At 40.5% G+C, this 27,430-nt stretch overlaps 2 protein-coding genes and 1 pseudogene across 8 annotated transcripts in view; 1 reads left to right on the top strand and 2 right to left on the bottom strand.

The window, feature by feature from the left end:
* Positions 1 to 14,142, bottom strand: part of ATAD5 (ATPase family AAA domain containing 5) — a 43,234-nt gene extending 29,092 nt beyond the window's left edge. For 4 of the 5 annotated variants that reach the window (XR_013997366.1, XM_081115782.1, XM_081115784.1 and 1 more), the window contains exons 1-6: positions 13,687 to 14,142; positions 9,134 to 11,028; positions 8,404 to 8,512; positions 4,405 to 4,569; positions 3,111 to 3,237; positions 2,466 to 2,547 (exon numbers count right to left, since the gene is read on the bottom strand). Coding sequence is in view for 4 of the 5 variants with exons in the window: in XM_081115782.1 (XP_080971908.1) it covers positions 2,466 to 2,547; positions 3,111 to 3,237; positions 4,405 to 4,569; positions 8,404 to 8,512; positions 9,134 to 11,028; positions 13,687 to 13,755 (2,447 nt within the window). In the remaining variant the exon portion in view is untranslated. The remainder of the gene's footprint in view (positions 1 to 2,465; positions 2,548 to 3,110; positions 3,238 to 4,404; positions 4,570 to 8,403; positions 8,513 to 9,133; positions 11,029 to 13,686) is intronic. The other variant, XM_081115783.1, reaches the window with a different exon arrangement.
* A 960-nt stretch (positions 14,143 to 15,102) lies between these two features.
* LOC308568823 (vacuolar protein sorting-associated protein 72 homolog pseudogene) lies at positions 15,103 to 16,482 on the bottom strand (annotated as a pseudogene). Its single transcript has 2 exons — positions 16,477 to 16,482; positions 15,103 to 16,167 (listed from the first exon to the last, which is right to left on the bottom strand). The product of its transcript is annotated as a vacuolar protein sorting-associated protein 72 homolog pseudogene (transcript).
* Positions 16,483 to 21,139: 4,657 nt separating this feature from the next.
* The window catches only part of CRLF3 (cytokine receptor like factor 3), a 32,971-nt gene continuing 26,680 nt past the window's right edge, over positions 21,140 to 27,430 (top strand). For both annotated transcript variants that reach the window (XM_081162189.1, XM_081162188.1), the window contains exon 1: positions 21,140 to 21,365. In XM_081162189.1, the coding sequence (XP_081018315.1) occupies positions 21,249 to 21,365 (117 nt within the window). In that variant the 5' untranslated portion in view covers positions 21,140 to 21,248. The remainder of the gene's footprint in view (positions 21,366 to 27,430) is intronic.

The following is a 27,430-nucleotide window of genomic DNA, read 5'->3' on the forward strand; positions in this document are numbered from 1 at the left end:
AGGGCTCCTTGGAGAAAATGACAAGTACTTAGCTTGGGGAGGGCAAATAAAATATGAGCCTGGAACATCTTCCTGTTCCAGGAAGTAAGAAACACGCAATAAATGATGGAGACATGTCAACTGAACATAGAAACCATGCTGAAGAGCTTACAATGGCCAAATCAGAAACAATTTGAGCATCAAAATAAATAATATTAATGGATTAAAGCCCAATGAATAAAACAGAAATCCATGAGTAAAATAATAAATAGATACATAAAAGGAGATGGAAAAGCTCTTACAGCAGCCAACTAACATAGAGAAAGAATGACTGCAACAGATTATTACCACCATTTAACAACAATTACAGTGTGATTAATTCAGGTAGAAGTCATCAATGTTAAGCCTAAAAACTGGAGGTTTGATGAGGAACAAGATATTGGCTTTATCTTAGAATATTTTCCTCACAAAATATTAATCAATTTCATAGGGAAAAGAGTGATTTTAAGGTAGAAAAATTTGGTAGGTATCAACATGTCCAACTGATCAAGGTTAACACCACCATTGGTGAGATGTGTCAGTGTCATAGATGCCTCCTTATGTGATACACTGAGAGCAGAGCAAAGCACTGTTTCTGTGGTAATCCTCACAAGAGCGTACGACCTGAGTCTTGTCATGAGGAAATCTCAGTCAGACCCAGGTTGAGGATCATCTTACAGCACATAAGGTCTGCACTTGTCAATAAAAACAATCAAGGCCTGGCGGGTGGCTCAGTTGGTTGGAGTGTCATCCTGTACAAAAAGATTGTAGGTTCGATTCCGGTCTGGGACTATAAGGGAGGCAACCGACTGATGTTTCTCTCTCTCTAAAAATCAATAAAAACAAATCCTCGGGTGAGGATTAAAAAATATCTGTGTGTATATGAAACAAAAATAAACACAAAAGAATATACATCATTGAATATATATAATTAAAGTTTATGTAGTTTTAAAACAGACAAAACTAATCTATAGCAGTAGAAACCAGAAGAGTGGTGACCTTCTGTTGTGGCAGTGGTGGGGTAACAGAAAGAGTAAATAACTTTCCTGGAGTAAAACAAAGATGTTGTATCTCCATATAATATATTTATCAAAACTGTATGCTTAAGATTTGTACATTTAACAATAGTAATTGCACATCAGTAAAATTGAAACAAGAAGAAAAAAAAACCTGAACACATGATGACCCTAAATTTGGTCTTCTTCCATGTGCCATCCACTTACATAGACCAGAACTTAAGTGTTACCCTTACACTTTCCTCTCTCCTAACCCAACTCTAATTAATCAAGGTTTTTAAATTTAGCTCCTAAATCTTTTCATACATCATTTCCAACACCGGAGTCCATACTGCCATCATCTCACACCTGGAATCCTGCATCCACTCTAAGCCCTCCTCTATTCCACTCTTTATACAATAGCCAAATTAATCCAGTAGTCAGATTAAACTTTCAAAACCAAATGTCCATACTCATTTTTAAACCCTTTTGACTGGACTGGCATCCACCTTTCTAGTTTAATCTCACATTCCTCTCACCCCTGCTTTCTATGCTCAAGTCACATTGGCATTCTTTCAATCTTCCATATTTACCATGTTCCATCCAGCTCTAGGGACTGTGCACAGACTTTTCCCTCTGGCTGGACCACTGTTCCTCCCCCTGATGAACTCCTGCTTATCCTTCAGTTTAGGTGTCATTTCCTCAGCAGAGTCTTTCTTGACAAGATCAAATTTATTTAATATAAACTCAATGGAACTTTGTACCTCTCCTTAGCACAATTGCAATATTTCATTTCTTGGCCCAATTAATGATTAATCATGGTTTGTCATTCATCTAGAACAGGAGTGGGGACCATGTGGTTTTTTTGCCAAGGGCTATCTGGATATTTATAACATCATTCAAGGGCCATACAAAATTATCAACTTAAAAATTAGCTTGCCATATTTGGTCAAATATTTAATTAACTCAACCCTAATGTGATGGCTGTAACTGCTTCTTTTGGTGAAGCCTTGGCAGGGCCAGACGAAATGATTTCATAGGCTGTATATGGCCTGTGGGCCCGAAGTTCCCCACCCCTGATCTAGAGTATAAGCCTCATAAGGACAAGGAATGTGTCTTATTTTGTTCCCCATAATAGTCCTAGTATCAGAGACAGTGCCTGGGTACATAGTAGGTATTTAAAGATTTATTAATTAAGTTCATAATCGGCTTTTTAATTTTTTGGTTTGCCTGTTTATTTTTCTACTATTTTGTCTAGAGATGGCCACAAAATGTTTGCAAAAAACCAAGACCTTCAAATCCAGTTGTACCATTGTCATATTGTCATCTTTTAAAATGAACTTATTAAAGCTTCAAATGGTAATTTCCATGCTTCCTCATCAAAGTAAATGAATAAATACAAAACACATTCCATAAAACATTTTGGCATTTACAAATGTGTACTGGACTGACCTGCTTTCATCAAAACCAAGGGTAGGATCAGCTGTTTTATGAGCCTTTCTGGTAAGAAATAAAGGAGCGACTTTCATTTTTCCTTAGAAAAATAAATACTCAGGTTAGTATTTGTTCATCATCTCCACTTCCCTCCAGCCACTTTCAAAATTATATCTCTATCTTTTTGAACTTTTAAAAAACTAACTCCTTAAAAATCTTTCAATTAAAAAGAATTCTATATAATGATCTGGTCCCTCAACCTGGCAATATTATCAGAATCCCTTGGAGAACAAAATTTTTTTAAACTACAGACTCCCACAGCCCACCTCTGAAAATTCATAGTTAATATATCTAGAAAAGGAAATAAAGATTTAATTTTAAAAAATTTTACCCAGATGGTTCTGATGATTAGTCAGTTTTGGGAACCACTAACTTAACTGAGGATAAATAAATACACAGAAATGTGGTAACTTAAAATATGCTCAGTTACCCTTTGCAAAACTCTTCATTACATTATAACTTTACTTATTAAAATAGAAATAATTTTAATACAATTAAAAGTTTACATTTTATAAGGCAAGAGATTAAAATGAGAGCATTCAGAACAATATAATCCCCCAAAACATTCCAACCTTCATCATAAATGTTATCAAATGTGGTTACCAGGCTCATTTTTAGGAGTCTTGTTAGGTTTTTTTCCCAGCACATCATTTAGACACTGAAGTTTCTTCTGATTTGTCTCAGGATGCTTTAAAGAAGCAGGACTTGAACTTATTATTATTACAGAGTCCTAAGACAAAATAAGAAAATTTTTTTAAAAATATGCCATACAATTAATGTCATTAAAATTTCAAAAGGATTACAGAGCTAGAAGCCATAGGCAAGATAATTACATAGTAACTCCATACATTTCCCCATCATGAGACTAAAAACTGAAAAAAAAGTAAAATTTGCACCATTTGAGAAGTGAATAATTTAGTGTCATTAGAGCCAAAAGTTTGTAAATGAGAAAGGGTAGTGTTTTGTTTTGAAATATGTTTTTATTGAATTCAGAGAGAGGAAGGGAGAGAGAGAAACATTAATGATGAGAGTTATTGATCAGCCGCCTATACTGCATGTCTCCTACTGGGGGTCGAGCCTGCAACCTGGGCATGTGCCCTGACTGGGAACTGAACCATGATTTCCTGGTTCATGGATCGACACTCAACCACTGAGCCATGCTGGCCGGGTGAAAGGGTGGTGTTATGAAGAAAGGGAAGCGCTAGTTCAGCCTACAAACGATATATATATTTTTTTTCCTTAAAAATATATCTTTATTGATTTCAGAGAGAGGGAGGGAGAGGGAGAGAGAGAGAGAGAAACATCAATGACATCAATGATGAGAGAGTCATTGATCGGCTGCCTCCTACACGCCCCTGACTGGAGATTGAGCCCGCAACTCAGGCATGTGCCCCGACCAGGAATCGAATTGCAATCTCCTGGATCCTAGGTTGATGCGTAACCACTGAGCCATGCCCAGCCAGGCTACAAAGGATCTTGAATAATTCGATAAGGACTCAGACTACATTCTGTAGGCAAAAGAAAGCCAAGGACTTTTAAAGCAGAATGAAAACGACATTCTTCCTACCACCTCAAGGCTACCTCACAATTCTACCTTTTAACTTTATAATGGTTTCCTTCTCCCACTCCAAACAACAAAATAGGACAGATTTTATTTTAAATTGATTTTAGAAAAAGGAAGGGAGGGGGAGAGAGGCAGGGGAAGAGAGAGAGAGAGAGAGACAAACATTGATGTAAGAGAGAAACATGGATAGGGTGCCTCCCGTACGTACACACCCTGACCATGAAAGATCATACCCATGATCTTCCAGTATCCAGGACAGACACTCCAACCAACTGAGCCACACTGGTCAGGGCTAGGACATAATTTATATCAATAAATATTTATAATACTTACTTCTGTGTCTGACATTTTCTTCCTTTCAGGAAGAATCTGATGTCTAGATGAACGCCTTAAGGGTGTCACTATTTCTTCAGCAGCTTTTGACCTACTAATGTGTAAAGCTTTTGCTTTTTCAATCAATTGTTTTGCTTTTGATACATTTTTTGAAGTATTGCTTGCCTAAACAAAAATTTGAAACATTAATTTAGATCACTGGCAAACATATTATATTTAATAATAGAAAAATTAGAAAAGGCAAAACTGTGGAGACAGTGATAAGATCAGCGGTTGCCAGGGGTTAGGTGGGGGAGGAAGGGATGAACAGGCAAAGCATAAAAGAGTTTAAAGGCAGTGGAACCACTCTGTATAATACTGTAATGGTGGACACATGTCGTTAGACATTGGTCCAAACCCTCAGAATATACCAAAACGCACCAAGAGGGAATGAAACCTAGTGTAAACTATGAACTCTAAGTAATAATATGCCAACACAGGTTCTTCAATCGGAACAAATGTACTACTCTGCTCCTTCCCCCCTTCTTCCCCCACAGGCATGCATCTCCTAAACTCTAAGGGTCCCCAGGAGACCTGCAACCAGGGGAGCAATGGGCAATGGCAGCTCATTCTAAACTAATCCCCCCAAATCTGTCCCCAAGGCCCCCTTTTCTGACTTTCTAGAGGGCCAAAGCAGCCCCACCTAGACTCTCCTGTTGTGTCCTAAGCCCTTTCTTATTTCATTTTCCTCAGCTTTAATAATCAAAATCAAAATAAAACAACAGCAAGAACAAAATGTATCACTCTGGCATTGATAATGGGAGAGGCTGTGCATGTGTGGGTGCAGGGGGTATATGAGAAATCTCTGTGCCTTTAGCTCAATTTTGTTGTGAACCTAAAACTGCTCTTGAAAGAAAATGTCTATTAAAATATATATATATATAATAGAAAAAAATACAATAATAAACTCCATTAAATACAAGACAAAGAAATGGTTATTCAAATATTACTAAGGCAATTAAATTAAAATGTGTCTAGTTATACTTGTTTTGCCATGATTTCTTACTTGAAATTTATACAGATAGTTACATTTGTGAAAAACACCCAGAAAGATTTCTGTAGTATAGTTTAGAATTGTTGGTTATTTCCCCACCATCTTCATGGCATCCGTTCTTTGATTTTAGACAGCTTTAGGCTGAATCCTTTAGAGAAACTGAAAAGTTATTAGGAATGAAGAAGAGCACTAGATAAGAATAAAGCCTGGTCTTCAGATCTGGTTCTGCCATTGATGTGCTAAGTGATCTTGTACATTTTATATGCTTCTCCTGTTTGTTTTCTAAATAAATGTTTGCTGTCTTTAAAATCTTTAAAAAATTTTTTTAAACATTAAAAAGAATAGAAATGAATATTTAAAATATATTTAAGAAGGTTAAAAATGTTAAGGATTTGCTTCTATGGTAATACAGTGATAGGTTTTTATTGTTCTGCTAGCAAAATTTTTGGCAGGCTGACGAACCTATGGTGAGTTAGTATTCAAAACAATCCACCTAAATTTAAATTAACAACTCAATCATTGAAACAAACTGTTATACAAAAAGAGATGTTTTAGTGAATGTGAGAAAAAAAAATATCTGTTGGCAAGTAGTCCTGCTATTTCTTGAAACCTGTGTTTTTTTCTAATAGTTATTTTTCTGATGTAAGTTTTTTAAAGTTCATATTTATAGAAAAACAAAAAACAGAAATAAAGAAAATTAAAATCAACCATAATTCTATCATATCAAAAACAATCATTTCTGACACACTATTTCCTGACCTAACTGCCTATCCTCTCAGCTGTTACTTGGTTACTCCTGACTACATCTGGAATCTGTCCTCTGACTTTCCTGTTCGTCAGCCCCTGCTCCCCACCCAGCTTAGATTCCACTGCACATCACTTTAACCACGCTTAAAAATGTTTCACCTCCTTTGGCTCTGTTGTCTTCTGCCATAGCTACCTGGGAGAAACAACCACTCTGAATCAATCTAATTATTCTTGTCCCTCTTGCCTAAACTTAGGCAAACAATCTTACCTGTGCATTCACTACTCAACACTTACCAAGACTGCTAAAAATCAAGGGGCACTTCAATTCACATCTCACTAAACTTCTCTGCCACTTCTGACAGTATTGACCACTCCCCTTCATGAAATGCTTGCATGACATCAAATTCTCCAAGTTGTTCTACCAGTTCAGGCTCTCTTCCCATGTTCTCTTCTGCTCAATCCTTAAAGACTATGGATTATCAGGGTTATCTTTGGATCGCTCCTCTTTTCACCAAATACACTTTTCCTACATCAACTCATCCATTTTCAGAGTTTCCACTACCATCAGTATGCTAATAACTCCTTCAGCTTTCCCTCTGGCTCAAATCTCTGCAACTGCTAATTATAAATGGTTCTACTTGGACATCCCACAGGTTCCTAGAATCCATTTTTTCCAAAACCAAATTCCTCACCTTTCTCCCACACCTAGCTTTCTTCCTCTCTCAGAGGAATGGAACAGCATCCACTCAAAAGCCCAAGCCAGTACCTTGCATACCATGCTTCACTTCTCCCTTTCTTTCACGGAAATTCAGTCCATCAAGTCTCCTAAATTCTTCCCCCTGAATAACCACCGTCCATTTTTCACTATTGTCATTCAAAACACAATTATTATATCTCATGTGGATTTCTCCAAAAGCCTCTTAACTGGTCCCCCAGCCCCAAGTCTTGCTCATTGATTATTCTCCACACTGCAGTCAGAGTAATTTTTCTAAAACTCAAATCTAATCATGTTTGTCCCCTATTTCAAATGGCTCCCTACTTCTCTCAGAATGATGCTGAAATTCCTTAATAGTCCAGACCCTACTTCTCATTCCCTAAAATATGTTCTCTCTTGCCTACAGGGCCTTTACATATCCTATTCCCTATGTTTAGAGGACAATTTCTACCCTTTAGGTACCTGGGAAGTCAGGCATCCCATCTATGTGCTTTCAGAGAACTCAGCACTTACTTTATTATAAATCTTATCATATACTCAACTGCCTATTTGCCTGAATTCATTATAAGACGTTAAGCTCCATGAGAATCCAGTCCATGTGCAGCTTGTTTGGAGCTGTCCTCCCAATGTCTAGCATATAGCATTGCATTAAATAAATATTTATGGCATGAGAAAAATGAAGCCAGAGCCATTCTGTAAATATCTGTTGGAGAGCTGTTATGAATATGGAGCGCTCAGGAAAACCAGTCTATTCTTATTCTCATAAAACATGAAAAATGTCTCCCAGAAAATGACTGAGATTTTCTCCTAGAGCTAGTAAACAAGCCTGGCTAAGGCCTCAAAAAGCAAGGCTGTGTAGTAAGTTCACTGACAGATTAATAGTATGAGATAAAATAACTGATCTAAGTAAATTCAGATAAGACCCCAATTGGATACAATAAATTTTGAGATTTGTCTTGCTGGAAACTTTATTACTGATTCACAATTCTAAGCAGTACATAGCACGAACAAGGCATGGTATTTCTAAAATAAAAGTTCAGTAAACTTGCAGTTAATTGGGTTACAGCTAAACATCTTACATGCACAGGATAATCCCCCACAACAGAGAATTATCCAGTCCAAAATGTCAATAGTACCAGGGTTGAGAGATCCTGCTTTTTAGCATCTAATCTACAGAAATAAACCAAACATTCAATCATGACCTAAAAGTAGCCTTAGGGAAAATAATTGGAATGTAACTCTCAGTAACAAAACTTAGAAAAAGTAAATTAGAGTTGGTCCTTATCAATTGCTTTCATCTCACAATAAGCTATCTTGATGTCTTAATAAACTAACCAGAGGAATAGAAAAATAGTGAAAAATAATATAGGGTTGTAGTTAACATATCCAATCTATGAAATATGTGCATCTTCTTGTAGCATATTACTTCCAATAGTAGTAGCTGTTATTGTTGCTTATAAGAAAATAGAATATCACTTACACGACTCCCTGATATTTCAATTACCTTTCTAGTTCGAGAGGTAAAATCTCCACCAGTTGCTTTAGATTTCTTGGATCTTCTCTTAGATTTCTTCTTAGATTTTTTGGGAGTACTAATTCTGGTGAATTTCATTCTGGGAAAAAAATCAGAAACATTTTCATGATTATAATATGTGAAAATTTCAATTAAATATAGAAAAGAACCAACTAGGGCTCCAATTTCTGGACAGTTCTAAAACAGAAAAAAACAAAAAACACCCCATTAGTTTCAAAATTACTAATTCAAAAGTAAGCCAAACTCAATGTTAAATTTGTAATATAAATTGTTTACTTTAGAAATCATAAGCTTTACAGAAAATTAGCCCCTAACATCACTCTTACATTAGCCAGAACCAGTATGCAAGTATAGACCTCATAGTGCATGGCCCAGTTTACCCAGGAAATAAAAGTCTATGATTTATTTTTAATCTTGTTTGTTATATGCACAGAATTCATATTTGAAGAATATTTCATCCAGCAACTGTTATAAGAGTTTAGACCTCATCTAAAGTATATCTAGAATTCTTCTGCAATCATGCCTGACTTTATTAAATGTGGAAAGTAGCAGCATTTTTGACACCCTCTCTTTTCCTTTTAAAATCAGCTGTGTTCTAGGGAAAAATAGTACTCTCTAATGCTTATAGTATTTTCCTTCCCAGCTAACAGTACATGCAGAATACTTAAAACTTGAGAACAAAAACAAAACTTTAGCTTACCTAATAGGACTCTCTGAATCAGAGGATACTGTTATTAATTCCGCTGCATATAGGCTATGCTTTTCTGCTAAGTTGGCTGCTTTTGGAGTGGAAGCCTTTACTGGACTATCTTGTGCATCTCCAGAGTCTGTACCTCCGATTGTTGTAGTCGGCGTCCTGCTACCTCGTGTAGATCTCCTGGTTGATCTGGGTGTCAGAACATTTACCAAGCGGTCTTCAGTTTCAGCTTTAGCATGTACCACCTTACCCTTACCTGGTGGGCTAGTTTTTCTTGAAGACTTACTGGTATACTGAGAAAAAGCCTTTAGAGGGTCATCTGCTCTATCTTCACAAACAAGACTTGCACTGTTAAAGAATAGGCTGTCTTTGAAAACTGCTCTTTTCTTTTGTCTTAAACTCATTCTAAGCCTATTTTTATTCTGTCTACCTTTAAAGGAAAAAGCTGATTCTTTCTTTTGAGGATCTCCCTCTCTATTTTCACCTGGAGTAGCACCAGTATCTAACATTTTCCTATACTTTTTCTTCAGCTTTTTACATTTCTCCTTAGGAAAACTTCCTTTATTAGTGTGTGACTGTGAATTGTCATCATTTGAAACCATTTGGATATTAGGATTTTCCATGATTTTTTTAGAATTACTGTCTCTTCCTTCCTCATTTAAAGATTTTTCATTGAGCTCTTTCTGCTTATCAGACTTTTTGACTCCATTTTTAAGTGCATCTGATGCTGGCTGCCTAAACGCTTTCATAAATTGTTGTCTTTCTTCTAGAGTGCATTTTGGTTTCACAGCTTCAGAACTTGCAGCTTCCAATACTGCCAATTCTAGTTCTTCCTCCCGTATAACAACGTTAGATTTTCTTTTCTGAATTGTCTGTTCATTCTCAGGATCAGACAGACTATTTTCCATTTCCAGCTGCTTTTGTTTCAAGAAAATTGAGGGTATTTTCCCTGTCTTTTTGGGGGGAATAGGGTGAACCTGCGCAAGAACAGTAACTGTCTTAAAGAGTACTTGCTGGGAAATTTCACAGGTTTCTGTATCACTTGTACAACCACTTGTGACACTATCTTCAACAGTTTTAGAAGGAATACAAATTGACATTGTAGAGTCTGGTGTCTGTTCCAGTTTATTTTCCTTGTGACTTTTTAAAAATTCCTCATACGAGACAGTTATTATATTATCATTTAACTGGGCTTGTTGAGTTATATTATTTGCAGTACTCTTGATTTCATTAATTAAGGAAGGAATTATCTGTTTACTATCTTTACCATCATTTTTAAGGAGATTTAGTTCCTCTGCCAAGGGTAAACTTTCAGATAGATCTATTACCTCTTGGCGCTTCCTTTTTCTTGATTTTTTACACTCAGTTTCTGTGGTCCCTTGTTTAGGATTTACTTTCTTAGAACTTTTTTTGGAGGTCACAGTGCTTGACTGGTTTTTGATATCTTGAATACTTTCTGCAAGTATTTCTACATGTTTCTTGTTGAGTGAAACAGAAGTACTACTCTCTACAAAATCATTATTTAAACTACAGTCTTCTTTGCTGTCATCACTATTAATTTCAACCGGAGATTCATTTTCAGGTTTAATATTACTTAGTTGATGAGATAAATTAACTCTCTTCCTTCTCTTCTTAAACTCTATATTTGAGGACATTTCCAAAGGTATTTTACAGCCTATGCCAATGTCAGCAGGCAATGGTGCGGATGACTTTATCCTACACTCTTTTGCTGACTGAGTCTTCTCATTTGTGGGTGAAGTCTTTCTAAAATAATCCAGAATATTACTGGATTTTGGTGGAGAGAAAACCCTGTCTCCAGTCTTCCCTATTGGCGATAAATACTTTGTAATTGTTTCACAGGAAGATCTGTCATCATCTCTCCTTCGCTTTTTGCATGCCTATAAATGTAAAAGAAGAAAAAAAAGTTTATTTCAAGCAAAATAATACGAAACATACATTTTAAACATGGCTCTAGTATGTTATGTAATTAGATAAAAAAGGAGCTTTAAAGTTAAGTCTAATTCAAATCTCAACATTACATCAACTTATGCCTTTACTATACACATATTATACTTCAATAAAAAGTTTCAAGGCCACTATACTTAGGTACAAATGTGTTCATTTCTGTTGGCCCCTCTTTATTCTATAACCTTTGAATAGTACCACCCACCTCACAGAATTTGTAATGAACAAGCTACATAAAAATACGTGAAGTCTGATGCATGGTAGGAACTCTACAAATATTAATTCTGTTCCGTTTTTATTTTTTCAGTTAAAAATAAACAAAACTTCTATTTCTAAGAAACAGGTACATAGTGAACAAACCTAGGATCGCAAAATTTACTAATCAAGTAAAAATTATGGTGGATACCACAAACAAAACTTTCCAATGTTTTAACTTGCTATTCAAACAGTTACTGCCCAGCCAGCATGGATCAATGGTTGAGCATCGACCAGGAGAATCCGGTTCGATTCCCGGTCAGAGCACATGCCCTGGTTGTGGGCTCGATCCCCAGTAGGAGGCGTGCAGGAGGCAGCTGATCAATGACTTGCTCATCATTGATGTTTCTCTCTCTCTCTCTCTCTCCCTCTCTTTTCCTCTCTCTGAAGTCAATATATTTAAAAAACAAAAAAGAATTTGGTATATGATAACAGTAGCATTCAAGTTAGTGGGCAAAGAAGTAGTTAAAATGGTATTGGGACAAATTTCTCACTATTTGGATAAACATGAGGCAAAATAAATTATACAGATTAAAATTTTACGTTAAAATTAAATGGTAAGTACATTAGGAGGAAATGCTAATGAATTTTTGTTATTATTACCCTGAGATGGTATCAGTGGCACAATACCATACCATACCTCTGGATTCATGCAGATCTAAGTTCAAGTGCTGGCTCTAGCATCTACTAGTGTGGGACCTTAAGCAAATTAATTTGTAACCTCCCATCTGTAGAATGCAGATAATAGTACCTCATCACAGGGTTGATATTAAGTAAAATAATGTGTATAAGGCCCTTACCCTTAAAATACTAAACAGTAAGTATCATTATTATGAAATAGGCTCTCTAAGCCGGGTGCCAAAAGCAGAAACTGTAACAAAAAGACTGATAAAACTGACCACACAAAAATAAAAATTTGTGTAATTCAAGTACCAAGTCCTTCTTCACACCTGAGACAAGCTGAGCAACCACCTAGATTTAACAAACAATTATGAGCATAACAATGATTAGTAACTAGACAAAAGTTACTTGATTCTAAAAAATAAGAAAGAGTACAGCATAGGAAATAGTCAATAATAGTGTTATAACTATGTATGGTGCCAGGTGGGTACTTGAAATATTTTGGGGGGTAAAGTATATGACTGTCTAACCACTATGCTGTACACTTGAAACTAATACAAAATAATATTGAATGTAAAATGTAATTAAAAAGTAAAATGTAAGGCCCTGACCAGGCAGCTCAGTTGGTTAGAGCATCATCCAGTAACGCCAAGTTGCCTGGTTCGATCCCCCATCAGGGCACATACAAGAATCAACCAATGAGCCTTAGTCAGTGTGGCTCTGTGGTTGCGAGTCCACCTAGAAACCAGGAGGTGGTGGTTCGATTCCAGGTCAGGGCACGATTGATGTTTCTCTCTGATCAACATTTCTATCTCTTTAACCCTCTCCCTTCCTCTCTCTCTAAAACTCAATTTAAAAAAAAAGGAATCTTTGTGATTCTCAAAAAAAAAAAAAAAAAAATCAACCAAAGAATGCGTAAGTGGACAAATCAATGCCTTCTCTCTCTACCCCTAAAATCAATAAAAATTAAAAATTAAATTAAAAAATAAAAATAAAACAGAAGAGCCCCAGTTAAATAAGTGACCATACATCTTGGCTCACTTCAAGGATACCAATACGCATACTTCAGTTAGAATGCTAGCTTGAGGTGAAAAGGTGTAAAAATATAACAGCAGCCTAAGGCGCTACTCCACTACCTCAAGGCATTAGACTGGCTTTTTAAGGACAGCTTAGTGTATTTCACTGAAACTTAGTGCGTTTCAGTGACGATACACAAGAGAATAACAGTATGCCGGGCTGGGACTCCTAACTGCAGTACCTTAAGCTCTAGAGCCACGGAAAACTGGTTTTTCTAAGTACCTTGTTTGATTCTTGGAGTGACATTCTAAATGGCGTTCCTGGAACAGGTAGATGGAAGGGCCGGGTGAACTTCAAGATCCCCTTTCAACGCTAAAGTTCTACAATCCCCTATCAGCCCTGGGGTCCTCTCCATGACATTTCACAAGTCCAAAATAACAAGTTCCACCGACATTTCTGCATCTGGGAACTGGTCGAGGTATCTTCAGTCCTAACTGACCTGGCCCCGCAAACATCTCACAACACCGGGGTTTGTCAGGACCTAGCACCTCAGGACTGGAAGAAACGACACACGCCAGCAACTGTTCCACACGATGTCACAACAGCGGGGCCTCCCCAGGTCCCTCTTTCCCCCTCAAGGATCCAAGTGATCGCCTTTCACCCACCCCCCACAGACGGAGGGAGGTACTCAAGCTCACCTCAAGCTCGTAGTCCTTCACCGGAGGGGGAGCAGCTGCCGCCGCCGCCATGGCCAGGACCCCCACCATGCTCCCCGCTTCCCGGAAAGCCGGCTCCTAGGACCCGGTACGGCCCGGCCTGGCATGCCTGGGGGCCATGGAGGCGGCCGGCTCCTGCAGGAACGAGGCGCTGGGCCGCGGGGTCCGTCACGGGCTCCCCGGCGCCCACCCGCCCGGATCGGTCGCAGAGGCCGGGCCCAGCTCAGCCGAGTCGAACGCGGGAAGAGACGGTGAAAAAGCGCGGGCAAGCAGGATCCGAGGTCGCGGCGGGTGCGCGCCGGGCGCCGGGGCGTCGGGCACTTCAGGCGGAGCGGCCGGGGCTGGGACCCCGGCGGGGAGAGCCAGCCGAACGCAGACCCAAGCCGCGGGCTTCCGAGCGACTTCTTGTCAATTGGGTTTTCGCGCCCTCCGCAGCGCAGGGGGCGGAGCTTCGGATTGTTTCTGGAGGAGGCGCGGACGGTGAAGCGAGAGGGCCAAAATACGTCTTTGGCGAACCTGCAGGAGGCGGGATTCTCGTAGCAGAGAATTTAAAATGAGCGGGGATTTCGGAGATTCAAACCTCTCATCACGCCCCGTTTCTCTGATTTGACTAACGTCCGTTAGTGACAGAATTAAAACCCTAGACTTCGGAAGCCCCCCAGGCTGGCCTCTATTTAAAAGTGGAAATTTGAAAAAATACAGAAAACGAAATAACAATGGATTACAATCCCTCCCACACGGAATGAAATGTTATTTTGGCAAGCGTCCTACCTCGAGATACGTCCATTCGGGGTCCGGCGTTGGATTTTTCACCCTTGATTGAACTACGCAGGCATTTCTTCCTGTGGATTTCGTCCTGCGGAGCAGCTAGGAGCCCAAGGTCACCGACTTGGCAGCTTTTGCCTGTTTTCTTGCCCTCACAGGGTACCAGTAGTTGACTGGTTTGTAGTGACGATAATCGTCATACTTCATTTGCATTGTTTTCATGGATTATTTTTAGCTTTACCATTTTTTACGTTAAAGTTGCGGTTACATAAAAAAAGTTTATTTTGTCTGAGTGCATAGTTTTAACTGCATGGTGTGCAAGGGCTGAAACAAGACAGGTAAAAGGACACCTCAAATAATAACAAGAAGCCACCCGTGAGGCCGGGTTATGCAAACTGATATTAACTATTGACGTAATTGTGTTCATCTTGATGGTATTTGCTATTGTCTTGACAACATAAAGGGGACACATTTCTCGGATGACATTAGTGGGAATTGCTTTTTCTTTGAAAATTATTAGCCCTGGATAAGGTTTTTCAGGAAGGGAGATTGCACTAAGCCTCCCTGCCTCTCTGATGTACTGTTGTGGTTTTGTTGGGGTGTTTTGTTTTGTTTTAAATAACTCACCTAGTGTCAGAACACTGCCCAAAGAGAAGAATGAGGAAGAGTGGAGGAGTAGGAGAGGGGAGTCCTCATTTGATGGCACAAGGCTTGAGGCCCAGAGCCAGGGAGGGGCTCCGGAGGTGGTGGTCGGCCAGGGCCCAGGGCTGAGGCAATGGGTGGCAGTCCGTGGGCAGTGAGTGATGCACTTCTTATAGGCCTCCTGGATGGTCTTGAAGGCTCACATAGTGGTGTAATAGGTATGTCTGTATAGGACTGGATGATGGGTCACTGGGCAGACCTCCCAAACAGGGACTTTTGGGGGCCATCCTTGGGGAAACCATTTCTCAAATGTAGCATGATCAGTAAAAGTGAAGGTAGGTGAGCAGCAAGCAGGAGGGATGACAAGTCCAGTCGGGGCACTGGAGTCAATGCAGACGCTGTGGGAGCAGAATCAAGTCCTTCCACATGGACATTCTCTTCTTTAGTGCCTGGCTTCCCCACCAGCTGCCTGTCACTGAATGACAAGTGATTATGGGCCCAGGTCACTTCAGCTTCTTGCGACCCTTTTTGTCAGCTCCGACTCATTCACATCTCCAGTGAAAAGTAAGTTAAGCTCCTCTGTGATCTCTCCCTCCCTGAGCAACTTCTCCTGGGTCAGTGGCCACTCCCAGCAGGGCCCTCTCCCTGCCGGCAGTGACAGGCCCTGCCTCTCCTGTACCCGCAGGAATGTTTGTCTTGTATGTTCAGCTGTAAATTGACACATGCATTTCCAACCATCAGAGCCATCATCCTGTGTTCCAGTGGTAGCAATGCCTTCTCTTCTCAGGCCTTCTGAGAGCTACCAGCTGGGGTGCTGACCTTTCTAGGCCTCCAGCTCTTGAGAGGCTCCTTACAGGCTTTGGTGCTTCCTTGTTGGCTCTCCTGCTTCCCCATCCTTCGTCAATGTCAAAGCCAGAGTCCACCTCATCCTCTGTGTTTGACTGGTCCCCTTGATACTCATCATCTACAGATTCCTCCATGAAACCTCCATTAAGTCGTCTACAATTCATTTTCCTCCTCTGCCTCCAGGAGTCCAGAAAGCCTGGTTCCTGCGGTCTGGGGAAGGGAGCAAACTCATATCTTCTACCAAATCTGCACCACCACCAGCAGCCCTTCACCCATCATGGTTCCTCTATTTTTTTATTTAACATTTAAAACAGTATTAATTAATGCCGTTATGGTGGCTAAGGATTTAACTCTCTCATAATACCACCCTCTACACTTCCTCTCCTCCCACCTTCCCAATAATAGCTATATAATAAAGATTTGTACGCCTGTACGCAAATGTTTATAGAAGTTTATTTGTAACAGTGAAAAACTGGGAGCAACCCATCAACAGGTAAATGAATAAAAACATTGTGATACATCCATACCATCGGTTACTACTCAGCAGTAAAAAGAAAATAACTATTAATACATCAAACAACATGGATGAATCTCCAAATCCTTATGCTGAGTAAAAGAAGCTAGATGAAAAAATGGTACCTAGGCCCTGGCGGGGTAGATCAGTTGATTAATTGGTTCGAGTGTTGTCCCCAGAAGCCAAGGTTGTGGTTCGATTCTGGTCAGGGCACATGAAAGAATCAACCAGTGAAATGATGTTTTGATGTTTTTCTCTCTCCAATCAATCAGTGAATAAATAAAATTTAAAAAGAGTACATGCTGTATGACTCCATTTAGGTAAAATTTGAGAAAATGCAAATTAATCCCTAATGACACAAAGCAGATCAGTCATTGCCTGGGTTCAGGGGTTGAAGGACGGATGAACTTACAAAGGATTGGATTACATGGAAACTTTGGGGAGCGATGGAAGGCGTTATCTTGGTTGTTGATGATGGTTCCACAGGTATCTACTTATGAAAATGTTAATCAAATTATATACATTGCCCTAGCCAGTTTGGCTCAGTTCACAGTGGCCTGTGAACTGAAGAGTCCGGGGCTTGATTCTGGCCCCAGGGCAGGGTGGGTTCGGGAGGCAACCAATTGATGTGTCTCTCTCACATTGATGTTTCTCTCTCTCTCTCCCCCTTCCACTCTCTCTGCAATGGAAAAAATATCTTCCAGTGAGGATTAACACACACAAAAAAAAAAAAAAAGAAGAAAGGAGCAGGGTGATGTAAGGTAAAGCATAGGAACTATAGTCAATAATATAATAACTATGTGTGATGTCAGATGGGTACTAGATTTATCAAGGTGAGTTTTATAAGTGTCTAATTACTATGCTATACACTTAAAAACTAATATAATACTGTATGTTAACTGTAATTGAAAAATATATTTTTAAAAAGTTATTTTTAAGAATTAAAAAAGAGCCCAGCCAGCGTGGCTCAGTGTTTGAGCGTCGACCTATGAACCAGGAGGTCACAGTTTGATTCCCTGTTGGCGCACATGCCTGGATTTCAGGCTTAATCCCCAGGAGGGGGTGTGCAAGAGGCAGTCGATCAATGACTTTCATCATTGATGCTTCTCTCTCTCTCCCTCTCCCTTCCTCTCTCTGAAATCAATAAAAACATAGAAGGAAAAAAACAGTAAAAGAAGGGAGATGAAGTTAAGAGAAAGGGCCATAGAGTTCAGGTTAAAAAGCTTTGGCTTTAATGAACAGACATCAAAGATTTTTGCCGTGCAGTGACATTTGCAAAACAATGATTTAGGAAGATAAATGATAGAGAGGTGGGACTTGGGTCTGTCTTAAGATAAAGATAAGATAAAACGGGTTGGCATACAGGGAAATGAATAAACACAGGATAGATGGAGGGGGTAAATAAGGACTAATATGGCATTAGTCCGGGTGTAATATGATAGAGGCTTGAACTAGGTTGTTTGCCTTTGCAGAGCGAAAGCAGGGGGAAAGACAGGCAAATAGTTCAAGGGAATAGGAGAGTTTAGGCACAGATTGAGTCAGTAAAACACAGGATTTATTAAATATTCTTGAATGTTGTGTGTGCTCTCTAAAGCTAATTGAAAAAATTGATCCTACCCTGAAGGGCTTTACTACATGAAATTAAAAAAAAAAATTAAAAGGAAAACTTCCATAAAGCCAAGACACTAATCTTAGTCTCATTAAACTTTATTTCCTTGATCTACTAATTGATGGGAGGCAAAAAACACACACCAAAAAACCAAAAAAAAAAACCCCTAATATATCCACACTATACAAAACCTAATGCAAAGAAAACTGAAGGAAATCTTGTGAAATCACTCTCCCAGGCTTGCAATTTTAGAAACATTATTTTTAACGTTAGAGCACAAGTTTCTAAAGAATAAATACTCTGACTGATAACAGAGGAAGACTGAATACAGAGGAAGATTGATCTGGAGGTGGCAATGATTGAAGCCAGCAGGCCATCAGACAGAGTTTTACAGAAATGGGTTTGTTTTGTTTCCTAATCTTTGTGGCATCCCATTGGTCTGGAATTGACTTTTCAAGCGTACCCAGAGGTGAGCAGATTCAGGGGTACAGACTTTTTATGCTCATAAGACAAGAAACAAACAAAGCAACTTGCTAACTTATTTATTTATGATCAGATATAATTGCCGAGAAATTGCAGCTGCTGGAATATCAAGTTGTAACGAGAGAGTTATTTGGTAAACATGGATTTAGTCCAGAATACTTTGGTCATCTGGTCAGCAAAAACTTTCTCCTGTCTCCAACTTCTCAGAAAGCTCCTAACTGTATTGGGCATATACTGAAAGTTTTTTACTCTCTGACTCCCCTTTTTGCACACTTAATACTATTAACACATTCTTGAGAATCAACTGGCTACAACTAAGTCAGTCTTATGACCTAGTTTTTGTTTTTGTTTTTTAATTTATCTTTATTGATTTCAGAGAGAGGAAGGGAGAGGGAGAGAAAGAGATAGAAACATCAATGATGAGAGAGTCACTGATCGGCTGCCTCCTGCACGCCCAACTGGGGATTAAGCCCGCAACCCGGGTATGTGCCCTGATCAGGAATGGAACCTCGATCTCCTGGATCCTAGGTCGATGCTCAACCGCTGAGCTGCGCCCGGCCAGGCAGGACCTAGTTTTTGAATAGCAATTCATAGAAAGAAATTGTATACAGTAGCAATTCATACTGTCCAGCAATCAAAAATAATTAAGAGATAATCCTAATCTTGATGTATCTCTTAAAATTCTTTATTAATGCTATATATTTCTTTAATTTTGAAAACTCAAATTTACAGAAGTCTCAAACTTACAGACAAGTTGCAAATACAGTGCAAATTTTTCCCCCAGATAAGCCATTTGAGAGTAAATTGCCAACAATCTATAAGTACATTCTATGAACCCACAATGTAACCATCAAAACCAGGATTTAACATTGATACTTTATCAAATCCTCAGAACCCAATCAAGTTTAATCAATTGTTCAGTGATGCCCTTTATAGCAAATGGGCCCAGTCCACAATCACATATTACATTGTACTGTCATATTTCCTCATAGTCTCCAATTCATAAGTCATAGACTCTTTCATATTCTCTTCTCCATTCCCCTTTCCTTCTTCCCCATAAGTGCTCTAAAGTTTCTCCCTCAATTTCTTACTCAATACAAACCTCGAGATACCCAGCTTCCCCTTTCCCTTCTCTCAATTCTGTACCACAGAAGCTTGGGAGCCAGGTTGAAGACAACCTGCAGGTGAGGAGAAGGCAAAAATCCCCTTCATTGATAGGTTAGGAGTATAAGGGCCAAGGCTGAGAATATGTAAATGTCAATATATTTTGTTTTCGGCAGTCTTTCCTGGTTCTACTTCAAGGCCTTTTTATTCATTCAGGATGTTACTAAGTATCTTTAGCATACATTTACATCTTTTACATAGCTCAGTTACACCATGAGTCTCACTAGTTTTCCTGTCTGTGCCCTCGTTTATCTTGAATCCTTTAGGATACCTTCGGTTGCAAGTTACAGAAAACTCAACTCAAGCTGCCTTAAACAACAAAGGGGGATTCATTGGCTAATACCGTATTAACTAAGAACCTGGCTACCTTATCTTCAGGATAAAGCTAACTTTCCATTTTCTCCAGAAGGGCTTCTCTTTTCTAAACTTTTCTCATTCCAAGTGACATTTACTTAGCACAAAACAATGCGGCAGAAAGAGCTTTAGTTTGGCCCCAGGAAAACTGGAATTTAGCCTCTTGTACAGATTCCTTGTGTAATCTTGATTAAATCACGCCCTGTCTGCGTTCCCAGGCTGAGGCAACTTGCAGCTCTAACATCCAGGGCCAGAGGTCCGCGAACTATGGCCCAAAGCCAAAGCTGGCCTCCCTCCTGTTTTTATACGGCCCCCGAATGAAGACTGGTTTCTACTGTTTCCAAACAGTTGACGAAATTTGCAAGGGATATTTTGTAACACGCGATAAGGGAAATTCAAATTTGCGTCCATAAGGTTTTCTTTGCACAGGCCAAGCCCATTCACTCACGTGAAAATTAAGTGAAATTCAAATTTGTGTCCATAAAGTTTTATTGGCACACGGCCACGCCCATTTGCTTGCGATATTGCCACGGAGACCTTACGGCCCTGGCCCTGGCCCTGGCCGGAAACGCTGGCTACCGCCTGCCTTGGACTCGTGCCTGGAGCTGCACCTACCGCTGGTCAGCGGGAAGGCCCATCCGGCTCCCTCATGAGTCCAGCGGAAGGGCCCTCCGAGCGCGGCGCCGGGCTCAGAGTAACCTCCTAAAACACCTGCCGCTGCTGGGCAGGGACGTCGGACCGGGACGATTTAAGAGCCACCGGGGTTAAAATCCCCACGGCTTGACACGACTGACTGCCCTCTCTGTCCCTCGGTTTTCTCCTCTGAGAAACAGCGATACAAGGAGGCCGGAATGAGATAGGACGCGGGAAACACTTCCTAAGGCGGTGTTACCCTTTCCCCGCCTCCACGCGCGCCCGGAGGAGACGCCGCGGGCCCAGCGCGGCCCGTGAGCAGGGAGGAGGCGGGGTGGGTCTGAGCGGCGGGCGGCGCGCGGTCCCGGACGCCTGTGCGGCGCAGCGCGCGCGCCTGTCAATCAAGGCCGTCCTGGGGCGGGGCGGGGGCGGTGCTTCCGCCTGCGCCGGGCCACGCCGAGGCCGCTCGGCGGCGCTCGGGACAGTCGGGAACCGCGCCCGGAGCCGCCGGCCGAGCGGCCGGTCGAGGAGGCGATGGAGCTGGAGCCCGAGCTGCTGCTCCAGGAGGCCCGCGAGAACGTGGAGGCAGCGCAGAGCTACCGGCGGGAGCTGGGCCAGAGGCTGCAGGGGCTGCGGGCGGCGCGGAGGCAGGTCGGAGGGCCGCGCCCGGAGGGGCGCTGTGGGCCCCGGGGAGCCCGCGCGGTGCCCGGCGGGTGGGCGAGGGCCGGGCGGGCTCCGAGGGGCGGTAGCGTCCCGAAGCCTCCGAGGGGAGAAGGGAAGAGGCTCTGAGGCTGCAGGGAGACCTCGCGGGCTCCTGGGGATGGGGGCGGGGGGCCCGTCGGGGGAAGAGGCGAGTTTGGGGGGAATCCAGGGAGGGGGTGAGGGGGCGTTCCCTAAATTGTGTGCGGGGTGGTGGCGACCGGGGTGAGGTCGGAGGTTGGGGAGGAGGAGGGACGTAGCGGAGGTGGCGGAGCTGAGGGAGAGCTGCGGGAAGTGGGGGTTCTCGGGGACGACCTGCGGTGGGGATGCAGCCCGGTTTTGGAGGAGCCTGAGGAAAACTTGGGGTGGTGACTTCGGGAGAGTTACAGGTGGGGGGCAAAGTGGATATTGGAAGGGGAGGCTGAGAGGGACAGATTGAGCAGCAGTCGGGTTAACACTAAAATGAATGGGATCAATGCCCGCGAATAGGACTTCGTGTCTCTTGTGGCCTTGCATGCATTTTAGAAAACCACCGATCGTAACCCCACTCCCGGTGGTTTGCAATTTAAGGTGAAGCTGTTTGGAAAATGAAACACAAAGGTGCAGGGAAATGGAAAAGCAGATTTAAAGAGGAGCACGGGAAGGAGAAACTAAGTATCCTTTCAAGTGACAGCAGTTCTGTGTTCTCCGGGGCCGTGGTTATTAAAGATACAGGAACGCCGCCTGGTTTCGCTACACCCTGGAGCTCGTACAGAAAGACTCGCAGCCCACTCCCAGGGCGGGAGAGGGCAGGTAGTTCTCAAAGCGCTGTTAGCAGCGGGGCTGAATAAGTGCTTTCATTCTGGTGAGCAGGAATCCATTCATCATTTGAGTTGCTGGGATTGCATCACACCTGATATTAATCTAAATTGTCGTCCTCCTACCTCCCGTGCTGCATAGGTTTTGAAAATGCACAGTCGGCAGGATAGTGCTGCGGTGGCAGTGCCTTTGGATGGTCTCATCATTAAGGATACTCAGCATGCTTTAGGTTTTATATCTTTTAAAGTCCCTGCAGAGCTCGCGTAGGCTAGGCTCCGTTCCTCGTGTAGGAGCAAAACCTAGATATGGTTATCAGGATTTAGTGAATGCTTTTCAGGGCCCTCCAGAGTGTTTATCTTGATTTCCATTTGAAAACATATGTGTTATTCCTTCTGCTACTTTGAGATAGAGGTTTCTAAATCGAGGATGTTGTTTGAAAGGAGATTGAAGTATCTCTTATTGTATGACTAATGGATATATATAAACAGGACTGTTGTTTAACTGCATCAGCAATTAATCAGTAGGGTTGACACTAAATGAGTGAGCTTAGCACCTGGGAATAGCACTTATTAATTTCTGGTGTGATATTGACTGTATTAAAAAAAAAACTTTTTGTGCCCACCTTGAATGGTTGAGTGTTCCATTTCTAAACCTCTCTTTTTAAATTTTATATCCAATAATTTAAATATAGGACATTCTTTCCGATAATTTAGTGTCATTTAGTCTGGGTTTTTGTTTTGTTCGGAGGCCCATTCTCTCAGGATTGAGACAGAACACTAAGAACATCCATCACTGTTTGGTTTCTGATGACATTGCCTTCAGACTGTAGTTTCCCTTTTGTGAACTGGAATCTGTTTTGTGCCAGTGCCAGTTACAGCGGCGTTTCTCCACAAAGCTAATTCTAGTGGATTGTATGTTTGGGTTTGTAGAAAAAGCCCTCTGTCAACTTGCATTTTAAGGAAGGTCTGTGTTACAAAAATGTTATCAAAATAAGCAGCTGCTTTTGTTTTGTGGTTCGGGTATTTTTAGGGTTCCACTCATTTTCAGAATAACTACATAAAATACATGGCTTTTTAGTCAAAGACTTTGCATGCGGGAAGAACAGGAAGAGCAGAGAGGAAGGGATGCTCCCCTTTTTGTATATTTTTTACTCACTGATTTTATTTTGGGGGGAATGATTTTTTTTTTAATTGAAATAATTCACATACCATAAAATTTGTGCCTTAAAATGTACAAGTCAGCAGTTTTTAGTATATTTATAAAGATGTGCAAACATCACCACTATCTAATTACAGAATATTTTTATCACCCCAAAAAGAAATTCCATACCCATTAGCTGCCACTCCTTCAGCCCCTGGCAGCCACAAAACTGCTTTCAGTCTCTATGTGGAATTGCTTGTTCTGGACATTTCATGTAAATGGAATCATACACTATGTGGCCCCTTGTGACTGACTTCTTTGACTTAGCGTAATGTTTCCAAGGTTCATGCATGTGGTAGTATGTATCAGTACTTCATTTCTTTCTATGGTTGAATACTATTAATTGTGTGGCTAACCACATTTTATTTATCCATTCATCAATTGATAGACAATTGGGTTATTTTCACATTTTGGCTATTGTGAATAATGTTGCTAAGAATATAGTCATGTACAAGTTTTTATGTGGACATGTTTTCAGTTCCTTTAGTACGTATGTACTTAAGAATGCTAAGTGGTATGGTAACTTTTTAATTTTTTCAAGACCTCTTGGCATACTTTTTATCTTTGCTTTTGTTTCTTACCCTCTAAAACTCTCACGAAATTTGTCTCATGTTAACAAATCATGTCTATGAAAGTCTAGAAGGAAAAGTAAAAATCTCTTAAGTTATTTTGTCAAAAACAACTGCTAGCATGTAGCAGTTTCTCCTCTTGTGGTTAAGCTTATGCCCTACCCTCTGTCTTAAGAGAAAAGGAAGTTCTGTGTGGGAATGCAAGGGTAGTCTGTAACTCTTACTGTTTGAATAAGTTAAAGGCTAGCGAGATGTTCGTTGTCTTCAGGAAATCAGATAATGTTTACAGCTAGTCTGGCCTAGCTGATGTTGAAATTATTGAGAATAGTTCTCCATAGCTCCCTGGAATCCTTGGTACTAAGATGTAAATACCAAAGAAATTAACTCCCACTCTCCTTAAATACTCATTTGTTCACTCACTCAATAAATATTTATTAGGTGCCTACTGTAGGTCAGAGATTCTTCTAGGTCCTAGAAATACTGTGGTCAGGGATATAGACAACTACCTTCATAGGTTTACTATTTCCTTTGATGCTGATCATTAGACTATTACCCTTGAAAACAAAACAGATAAGAAAAACCTAAATTCTTGTGTATTCATTTTTAGATTTAACTTCCAGCGTGTTTTTCATCACTTGTTTATTTCTGTAGAGTTGTCTTTCCTGCTTGTTGTAAGTAGAGATAGCTGAAGATGTCACACAGTCACATCATCTGGCCAGGCAGATGTGACACTATCTTAATGACAGTGCCACTCTCCAGGGCCTAGTACTCAGCTTTGCAGGTCTAGAAACTTCATCTTTGTATATATTATGAAAGGGGGGTTAGTTTGAGGTAGTGAAGGCGCCAACAGTGAGAAATACGAATATTCTAGTCTGTGTACAGTTATAGTTCACTTTATAAAATGAATGTGCTGGCCTTCATGAGCCTTTTAGTTGGTGTGATTCAGTGCCTCTCAGGGCATTTAGTTGACGTGATTTGGCGCTTCTCAGGGCGTTGACAGAAACACGCTCTGCTCTTTCAAGAGTAAAAGGCCAGATCCTGGTACCTAATTAAGATACTATTTGGTGAGGACCCTGCCCAACTCTGGCCAGTGGTGTCCCTTTGATCCTTGCTACTACAAGTGTGGTCTATCACCTGAGCTTGTGGAGAATGCCCCACCCAGACCTACTGAGTCGTGTAACCTGTACTTTAGCGAGATTGCCAGGTATGACGTGTAGGCACATTAAAACTTGAGGCACACTGCCTTAGAGCATATCATCATTACCTCTTCATCAGCTCTCTGCTGATTTCTGTAGTTTAACCTAAACCCCAGGTGTGTTGCCATAAATTGCTGTGGTTTATCCTCAAGATTAAAGCATTGCTTGGAATATCAGGTTTGCTAGATAATTATACAAAGAAATGCAAGTGAGTAATTGACAGTCTCAAGCCAGTGCTGTCCTAGAGTGTCTTACCATCTGTAATGTGACCATTTTTCTTTCATAGTATTTTGTTTGCAATTTTTAATAGTTGATTTCAGATAATTTCTTGAAGATTGAACTCGTAATCTTGATATTTCTAATGTACAATACCAGGTTTTCTATAGATTATTATTCCCACAGCATTTGAAAACACATAGCATACTAGTTAAAGACTGGGACAGATATAGAACTCAGCGTAAAAAAGTTATTTCAGAGAACCAGGACAGGAAGTCTTAGTAGCTCAGCAAAGAAAAGAAAGCTATTATTGCTGCTTTTATCTCCCACTTCCCCTTCTGTTACCCATTTTCAAAACAGTCCAAAAATCTGTTTTAAATAATTTGCTACTGCAGTAGTACTTAAAATGTCCATGTTATAGCGTCCTAAGAAAAGGTTCAATCTACAGCTGGGGAAAACCAAGAGTCAATGAAATAATTTAAAAATAACCCTGCCCGGCCGGGCGTGGCTCAGTGGTTGAGTGTCGACCTAGGATCCAGGCGATTGGGGTTTGATTCCTGGTCAGGGCACATGCCTGGGTTGTGGGCTCGATCCCCAGTCAGGGGCGTGCAGGAGGCAGCTGATCAATGACTCTCATCATTGATGTTTCTATTTCTCTCTCTCCCTCTCCTTTCCTCTCTCTGAAATCAATAAAGATATATTAAAAAAATAAAACAAAATAAAAATAACCCATAATTCTACTACGTAGAGACAACCATTATTAACATTTTGGTGTCTCCTTCTTTACTTATTTTGTGAAACTGAGAGACTATGTACAATTTTGTATCCATTTTTTCCTTTTGGTTAACATTATATCATAAGCATTTATTATGAAAATTTCCCATGTGCAATCTTATTTTTAACGCAGAGGTGAATAGTCTATTACATAGGTACCTGTGGAGCATAGGTTGGTGGTAGGCTGAAATGTATTGACTCAGGTACACCAAAGTACTACAAGCAAAGCTCTAGAAGCAATGATAAATAATTAACAACCAAGAAAAAAAAGCTGCACACATATTTGTGTGCAAGACCATCTATTTACATTGGATTTTCAGTCATCTTTTCTCAAATAAGTCTTTTCATAAATTGTCTTTAAACATGACACTCTGAAAGCTGCTTGGTGAATCCAAACCTCACTTGGAATATAGAATGATATATATAAGAATTAAAACAGGCATTCTGAATCAATAATGTTAAAATCAGTGATGTTAATGAAAAGGTGTGTGAATGTCAGTTTTACTGTATAGCTTTTTTCTCAATATAAATTGTAATGTTTGTATAATTTTGATAAAGAACTATTCTTGTTACTATAAACCTGGTAAATAATATGGCTAATTTGTGATCTAAAAAAGCCAAACAGATGTAGTACAGGTTTTTATTATTGAGAGGTATCAGTGAATCACTTTTATTTGCAGTTATTTTACTTTGTTAGTACTTGCCCCTGTTAGCCATGAGATTTTGAGAAACTTAACTTTCCTGATCCTCACTTTCTGTATCTGTACATTGAAGATAGGGATTGTACCTACTTTACTTGGCCAATGTGGGAGTTAAAATGAGAAATGTATTTAAAATGCTTAGCACAATGTCTGGGACATACGGAGTGTTTCATAAATGTTAGCTGTAGCCCAGCCGACGTGGCTCAGCAATTGAGCATTGACCTAGGATCCAGGAGATCGTGGTTCGATTCTGGGTCAGGGCACATGCCCGGGGTTTCGGGCTCGATCCCTAGTAGGAGGCATGCAGGAGGCAGCCCATCAATGATGACTCTCTCATCATTAATGTTTCTCTCTCTCTGAAATCAATAAAAATATATTAAAAGATAAAAGCTGTAATAATAATACCACTAAATATTGTTGTTATTCAAAGTGACACCCCCTACTTCTCTCCTACTCCCTTTCCCAACAGAATGCTCTTTTTGAGTTCTGTTGGCAGTTTGTGGCCATCCCACTTACATAAGAACTTAATACTACATCTTATTATAGTTACATGTGCATGCAAC

The sequence above is a fragment of the Miniopterus schreibersii genome, assembly GCF_964146895.1.
Source record: "Miniopterus schreibersii genome assembly, chromosome: 16".
NCBI lineage: Eukaryota > Metazoa > Chordata > Mammalia > Chiroptera > Miniopteridae > Miniopterus > Miniopterus schreibersii.